At 40.5% G+C, this 8,535-nt stretch overlaps 1 protein-coding gene across 2 annotated transcripts; it reads right to left on the reverse strand.

The window, feature by feature from the left end:
* Window positions 1-1,408: 1,408 nt before the first annotated feature.
* Window positions 1,409-2,348, reverse strand: LOC103643326 (uncharacterized). 2 transcript variants are annotated; one of them, XM_008666476.4, is made up of 2 exons: window positions 1,907-2,348; window positions 1,409-1,783 (listed from the first exon to the last, which is right to left on the reverse strand). In XM_008666476.4, the coding sequence occupies exons 1-2, from the start codon at window positions 2,203-2,205 to the stop codon at window positions 1,582-1,584; spliced, it is 501 nt and encodes a 166-aa protein (XP_008664698.1). In that variant the 5' UTR covers window positions 2,206-2,348; the 3' UTR covers window positions 1,409-1,581. The 2 variants fall into 2 exon arrangements, with proteins under 2 accessions (XP_008664698.1, XP_008664699.1); XM_008666477.4 differs by having other exon boundaries at window positions 1,409-1,729; window positions 1,907-2,266.
* Between the last annotated feature and the right edge of the window lie 6,187 nt (window positions 2,349-8,535).

Genomic DNA, 8,535 nt, shown 5'->3' on the forward strand with positions numbered 1-8,535 from the left:
CTATTACTCGTTTTTACCTTATGCATTAGGAGTAGTTCTAGTCTAGTTCTAATTTAGCCCTAGTTTAGTATTCCAATCCCCAAATTCTCCGTCTCTCCTCGACTCTATGTCGATTAGAGGAGTCTAGGTCGGCCTGGCCGAGCCTAGACAACCCCTAGGATCTCTCCTCCCCGACGGGGTCCCTCCCGGGAGCGAGATCCAGGCGCCGCCGGCGATCCTCCGCCGCCCCTGCGCATGCGCGGACCGTCCGGCCGTCAGGCAGGAAACGCTAGCCCCTGTACCAGGTCGCGGACCATCCGGCCCCTGGCCGCGGACCGTCCGCGCCTGTGCAGAGAGCACTGCCGCCGGTTCTTGTTGAGTGTTTGGCGCCCGAAAAAAGTGTCAACAGGATTATTTGTGGAGGTATGTGAGGCTTGTATATATGCTTCTTCTACCAACAAACCATCCTTACTATTCATGTTGTTCTGAGAGATCTAAGGTTAAGATTAATTATCTATCCTCCATTCCTCCATGGTATTCCCTTATTAGCAGTGCTATTACTCATGAATTACTTCTAGTTACTATGAGATGTTAGTTACTTTAATGCTGTCTTCATAACACATGTTATAATTATACTTACGCTTAGTTTATTTTTAGTACTTGGACAAAAATCACTGATAAATAATAGATGATAATATAATGACATCACTGAGTATCCGAGGACTTATAGGTTTATGATCAAAACAGTTGACGTCTGTGTGAGATGAATGCTACCACGAGAGAACAATATAGTTAATTATTTACTATTCCGCTAAAACTATAAGCTGTAAAGACTATATGTTGTTGTGATAGATGATTAAAAATTATGTAATAAATTTCTTTTTTATTTGTCATTATTATTGTGTCTCTGAATTATTATATCCTGGGCACATATCTAGTTTTGTCCTTAAAATGGTCTGGTAGTACACTATTGAAATTGGGTCTATATACCCGAAATACAATCCCAGGCATAACCTGGCAGGGTCAAATTGGGATCTTCATTAATTCAGCATTTTTTTTAGAAAAAAAAATCATTATATTGAATGCAACAACTCGGTTAGTGCTGCATTCTGCTAGAGCCAGTTGTACTGTGCTCATCCGACGTGTAAAAACATATAGATATGTATGCTACAACTTGATTTCTTGGCTCGTTGTTGCGGAGACAAGCATAACAAGAAACATTCGAAATACATGACATAATAACCTGAGTTACCGTTGACAGTCTGTTTTCTGTGAAAGCTTGGCTCAATTAGAGCAGGGTTTGTCCTCATGCCTAACTGACTTCTGTTGGAAGTTTGTCGAAATTTATCGAGTTTTATGAGTGGACAAAATAAATACAACGAAAACAACGCGTATATTATAGTATGGACATGTTGCATGTATATATTGCTAGCTGTAACAGAGAAAGATATATATTAGGAAATTCTTAGCTAATAAGATGGAAACCCATGAACAGTACCAAACTCATCCTCGAGTGCAAGCTTACACAGAATTTGGACTAGAGCTGCTGCTTTATTAGCAAGCGACAATATGCATGGTTGTTTCAAGCTAAGCTAAGCTAAGCTAAGGGAACGACTCGACCTCGGCACAAGTGAAGAAGATGCGCCTGTAGCCAACACCTTGTCCCTCCGTCGTCGCCGCCGCCGCCTCCACCGGCTTCCTTGCCTCGCTCCTGCCCTCGGCCTCCACCGTCGCCATGGTGAGCCTACACCTGTAGTCCAAAAAATACTCATTCCTGCACTCTTCCGTGCAGAACCCCATGCTCCTACATACGTTCCAAAAAGAAGAAAAAAGAAGAAGATTGAAACCAGCCATATATGCATAGCACCAGCTGTAACATGAGATAAAACAAGCGGCAGTTTATAGCAAACGCAATCGCGATGCTTACATGTACATGTAGATGATGCGGTCGTGCATGCGGCGGTCGCAGAGCTTGCAGAAGAGAGAACCATCGTCGACGCAGAAACGGGAGCTGGTCATCATGCAGTAGGGGGTGTTGCGGCGTCGGTCGGTGGTTGTCACCGCCTGCAGGGTGATGATGCGGGCACTGCGGCGAACGGGCTCGGCCACATGGAGGTGCGCCGACGCGGGCGCCACGAGGGCCGCCTGGAGACCAACACTGGTCTCCGGGTTGTAGGGGACGACGACCCTGGTCGAGCGCTTCGTGGGGATGTGACGGGATGACATGCTTCCCGCTCCTGCTTTGCACTGTGTGCTGGAGAGGGAGAAGAAGAGAAGTGATCAACTTGTTGTAGCTAGGGTAAATACGGTGGAGCTATATATAGGGAGATGGAGGAATATATACGGTTGGAGGTAGACTACAGCGAGGGGGTTCCTTATTGTGAATTCATCATGTCCTTTTGTGCTTATTAGTTTTGTGATTTTGTCCACAGAATCTTTTCTATTGGTACCTTGGTTAGCGGATCGACAGCTAATTTTCATCTTGCTAGAGTATACAGATGATTTTGATTTATTTGTTTCTTTTAATTCTTATATGTTGTAGGACTTAAAATACAAACTCATTTGTTTATTTTGATTTTCATAAGATTGTACTGCCCTAATTTTAAATCCTAGATTCGCTAGCTATGCAAGTACCATTAGGTTACACAGTTTACGAGTGCAGTCGCCACCACCTGAAAACATCTGGTCTAATTCCTATAATATTTCCTATACACATTCAAGAATTTCAAGTTCAAAGTTGATTTTCTTTTGCGGACATCATGTTTCATATGGTACATAGTAACACCTTACATATCATCAGTGTTCTAAGGGTACTTACAACGCATTGTAGATCGGAAGCTGACTGTATAGCGTCACTTTTGCAAAAACAACCATCTCGAAGCGATCAATGAAGGAAGAGATCGAGCAAACTTGTTGCCTCATAAGGCGACAACAATGGCTTATGCACCCTAGCGAATGGAATGTCGGGAGCAATGTTGTACTAGTTGTCTTTACCAGGTGATGTGCCAAACAGGATATAGCTGCACACACGTGGGATGGCATTAAAATCCATCTCATATGTAGGGCATGTTTCACCATGGTCCATCCTTGTGTCCTACTATAGCCATAAGCGTTCGCCTGTTCACCATCTCATGTATTCATCATATGTTTAGATTCTTCCTAGTCGGCAGGTGTGAAGCTAGTGCTAGGCTCCTTCTCAATACTAAGAAGAGGTAAGCTAGGCGATGAAGTCAAGGAAACAACATGATAGCCAACAACAAAAAGTGATGTGTGGGTGAAGAGACTGATCTCTAAGAACAAGAACTGATGGTGAGAGGGCCTGACCCCATGGGCCCTACGCCAAAGTTAGTTAGGCATCTTTTGATGGTGGTGTAACTGTATGGCCTAATTGCCCATATTGTCCAAAGAAAATGGTTCTAATGTAATTTATATATGTCTATAAATAGAGCCCCCTGGTGATTTTGTAGAAGTGGTGGTTGAACGCTAATCCCTCTTCTTTTGTAACCAACTTTGTCATTCACACTTCACATTGTCTCTATTACCGTTTGTGATTCTTTGTTGATTTGAATGATTGGTGGCTACTCCAGTCCTAGAACAACATTGGCACCCACCGTGGTAGTCGCTCAAAATTCCCTCTGTCCCCAAGTAAATCTGCGAAAATAGGAACAAAACTAGTGAGACATCAAAGGCATCCAAGGCCGCAACAAAGAATGTAGCAACAAAATAAGTTGCCATCATAGTGGGACCCCTATAGGCAAAGCTAAGACAAAATGACAAAAAAAACACAAACACCAGAAGGAAAAATTTAGTACCTTCCCACTTGACAAATAAGACGACAAAGACACAAAAAATCAATACCGAGCTGAGCCATGAAGAAGCTAGAGGAACAAAATTAAGATATTGAAAGGCTAGAGCTACACAAGCAAAAGTTGTTGCAGTAGGCAACAATTAGGAACAGGTTTGGAGCATCTATAAAACTTTTAGAAAGAAGCTAAACAAACAATAATCATACTTAATAGTGACATATACTAGCTTTAGAGGGCACATGATGTTGATGATCTAGAAGAAGACTATGAAGGTTTCATATCCATACACACATGACATCATGGCGAGAACATGGGAGAACCAATGTATGATCGGACCTTCCCACTCTCTATGCAGTTGTAGGATTACCAATGCCCACCCAATTACAAACCTCATGAAGGCATTTAGTCCCCTAGGTGGGTTTGGTGATTTATGACAACATAAGGTTATTGTGACTAACATGTGTTTTAAAGGCAAATTTATTTAGATCACAATAACGAAGACTAATTGGGCTTATGTTGTATATATGTATCTATTGATGGAGATCAATTATTAGTTTTCAAAAGGATGAGAAAGAAGGTTAAAATTGACTATTTATAAGTGTTAAGGGGTTGTCGGACACATAGATTAGCCATTTTATAATTGTCCATACTATAATGGGCATGATGGGGTAGCTTGACCTAGGAATGTGTAGTGTAGAGTGGTGATGCACACTTGTGAAAACTAGTGCTAAGTGATCCTTGACATGCCATGAGAAGTTTGAGATCAAACCCAACTTGAAAAGCATATGAAACATGTGAGATTACAGTGCAGCAAAGATACCAAACATGTTAAATGGCACTAGATGTGGGTCACCAAACAGGGTATTGCCCTATTTAGAATAGAGTTAGCACTTGTGTATTTGGTGTGCACCAGACATTGTGCACTAGACATGGCACACAATGGTTTATGTAGATGAGTGTTTGAAGCCTAACACTCACCTAATGTGTCTAGTGTAGCACCAGATATGGCATCGAACAGGGCACCTAGATAGGTAAAAATAGAGTATGAAAGGTAGAGTACTCATTAGACATATCTAGTGTGGGATCGGATAAGGAACTAGACAAGGCGTCTAGAGAGGTTAAAACTGAGTATGACCGGATGAGTACTCACTAGATGTGTCTTGTGTAGCACAAAACAAGGCACTAGACAAGGAGCTTAGAGTGATATACAAACTATACATTCTACTAGTATACTAACCATACATGACTAGTGAGACATCTGATAGAAATCAGATACTAGTACATGAACTACTTGTTTTCGAAACTAGTTATTGGAGCGTCACTGGACATATCCAATTTTCGAAGTTAGTGTGCACTAGACATATTTGGTGCACCCATGAGAGCTATGTAGAGTGCCAATGACAAGGTATTTGGCTTGGAGTTATTTGTACCCTACCACTTTGTTTATTTTAGGTCTCTTGCTAATTTGGTCACCTAAAGAAACCTTTTGGAATGTGAGGAATAACCTTTGCATAGTGAGGGACTTGAGAGTTGATAATATCATGATTAGTGGACTCATTAGTGAATATATAGAAGCAATCTTGCATTCACAATTCTTATTACTCTTGGATTCGTCAAGTGAGAGTTAGTGCATGTTACTCTTGGTGATCGGTATCACCTTGATGCTTCTTAACGATCAGGAGTTTGATGATCACTTAGAGAGTTTGTGGGTGACCTAACTCAAGGTGTACATGGTTATGGGTGGTTCACCTTGCTAGAGTGGCAAAGAACTAGCTCATAGAAAGCACTTTGTCCTTGCACAGATCAAGGGGGTGCGACACCTTATGCAAGTGCTCCAAGGAGGAATAATGGAAACCTTTACTCTATGATACCTCATGAAAACATCAAGGCATTTCTAATCCTTTATTTAGTTTGAGAATTTACATAAATGCAATTATTTTGAAGCACTGTTTACTAGAATTGCCATGCCATAATAGGATTGGAACATATAATGCAAAAAATTTAACTATAATGTAGAAAACACGTATATGCACAAGGGGTGAAGTGGTCTTGTTGATAGGCTTTAATTTTGTGCAAAAAAGTACAGAGAAACCCAATTTACGCTCTCTTGGGCATGTTGATTGTTTGGGGCCCTCCTTAGCCAAAGGTCCTCAAAACATCAACATATAAGTTTATTTTAGGTACAACAGAGCAAATGTCGACGGACACCTTCCTATAAGGCGATGCACAACTGTCATGATTACGAAGCTAAAAGCTTCAATTTGGCGGCACGCACGCGTAATAAAGAAGCTAACCAAAGCAAGACAAAATCATCGACACTTGTTCAACAAGACTACAAATGGAATATACAAGAATGTGCTTGGTCAACTTTGTAGCTCATATGTATAAGTTTAAGGGCATGATTGTTACTTTGCTGAAGCTATACCCCATGAGTATACATAGGGACAAAATACCATGCATATGTACGCTTTTCTAGCTGGAGAGGATTAACACGCTCCACCTATGAAGCTGTCGTTTTCCTTATTACCTTTGTATTGCTGCTTGAAAAGCCGAAGGTAGAATTGTAATTATTTGTCATGTAATAAGAAATGGAGTAAAGTAATGTTCAATGATTATAGGTAATTCATTTCATCTTCATACCTTCTCCATGTCATCTATTTTATTCATGTCATCTGTTGTTCATCTTTTATTTATCCTTCATACCTTCACCCTTTAATTACTCTCTTTGAAAAGAGTTAATGAAATGGTGAAGTGGTAGTATCATTCATTGGTGTTGCCTTGTTTTTGATGTCCCTTAGGAGTCAAAAAGAGTGACCAACATTGGTGCCACCTCCGATCAACTTACGACCTTGATGAAAAGCATGACAAGCTTTGGCATTTCATTATGAAGCTCGAGGAAACATATTCTGTGTATCATGGGAGGATCAAGCTTCGAGACAAGGAAAAAGAGGAAGAAGAAGGAAGCCCAAAGAAGGGTGCAACATGTTGGGTTCAATGGCCCTACATAAAGTCAAAATGGTCTCATATCATAATTACCTTCTCCCAAGAAGACCTTTAGCTCACGGACTATCCACACAATTATGATATGGTCATATCCTGGACTCATTCGTGAATTTAGAGAAGCAATTATGCATCCACAATTCGTCTTGGATTGGTCATGTGAGAGTTAGTGCTTGTTACTCTTGGTGATTGGCATCACCTTGATGCTTCATAATGATCAAGAGTTTGATGATCACTTATAGATTTTGTAGGTGACCTAACTCAAGGTGTACATGGTTATGGGTGGTTCACCTTGCTAAAGTGGCAAATAACTATCTCACAGGGAGCACTTTGTCCTTGCACAGATCAAGGGGGTGCGACACCTTGTGCGAGTGCTCCAACAAGGAATAATGGGGAGCTTGACTCTATGATACCTCATGAAAACATCGAGGCATTTCTAATCCTTTATTTACTTTGATAATTTACATCTATGCATTTATTTTCAAGCATTGCTTTACTAGAATTGCCATGCTAGAATATGATTGGAACATATAATGTAAAAAATTAACTATAAGGTAGAAAACACTTATAGGAACAAGGGGTGAAATGGGCTTGTTGATAAGCTTTAATTTTGTGCAAGAAAGTAAATAGAAGCCCAATTTACCCTCTCTTGGGCATGTTGATTGTTGAGGGCCGCCCTTAGCCGAAGGTCCACAAAACATCAACTTATTAGTTTATTTCAGGTATAACAGAGCAAATGTTAAAGGACACCTTCATAAGAGGCGATGTGCAACAGTCACGATTACAAAGCTACAAGCTTCGGTTTGGCAGCAAACACGCGTGATAAAAAAAGCTAGCCAAAGCAAGATAAAATCATCGATAGTTGTTCACCAAGACTACAAAGGAAAGAGACAAGAATGCGCCTGATCAACTTTGTAGCTCATATGTATAGGTTTGAGGGCATGATTGTAACTTTAGTGAAGTTGTACCCCGTGACTATAAATAGGGGACAGTACCATGCATATGTGCGCTTTTTCAGGTGTAGAGAATTGACTCGCTCCACCTACGAAGCTATATTTTTCCTTATTACCTTCGCATCGCTGCTTGCAAAGCCAAAGGTACAATTGTACTTTTTTGTCGTGTAATAAGAAATTGATTAAAGTAATGTTCAATCAAGATGGATAATTCATTTCATCTTCATACCTTCTCCCTATCATCTATTCTATTCCTATCATTTATTGTTCATCTTTTATTTATCATTCATACCTTCTCCCTTTAATTACTCATTGGTGTTGTCTTGTTTTTGAAAAGAGTTAATTAAAGGGTAAGTTGTAGTATAATTCATTGGTGTTGTCTTGTTTTTTATGTCCCTTAGGAGTCAAAAACGAGTGTCCAATATTGACGTCCACCTCTGATGAACTCACGACCTTGTTGAAAAGCTTAACAAGCCTCGACATTTCATTATCAAGCTTGAGGAAGCTTATTCTCCGTATCATGGGAGGATCAAGCTTCAAGCCAAACAACTCAAGGATGCAACATGTTGGGTTCAAGGGCTCTACCATTGAGTCAAAATGGTCTCATATCCCAATTACCTTCTCCATAGAAGACCTTCAACTCAAGGACTATCCACACAATGATGATATGGTCATATCTTGTGTCATTAAGGGTTTTCTAATGCACAATGTCCTAATGGACATAAGAAGCACAACGAATATCATCTTCGCAAAGGCTTTTAGGCAAATGCAAGAATTAGAAGATAGATTGTAAGAAG

The sequence above is a fragment of the Zea mays genome, chromosome 1, assembly GCF_902167145.1.
Source record: "Zea mays cultivar B73 chromosome 1, Zm-B73-REFERENCE-NAM-5.0, whole genome shotgun sequence".
NCBI classification, from domain to species: Eukaryota; Viridiplantae; Streptophyta; class Magnoliopsida; order Poales; family Poaceae; genus Zea; species Zea mays.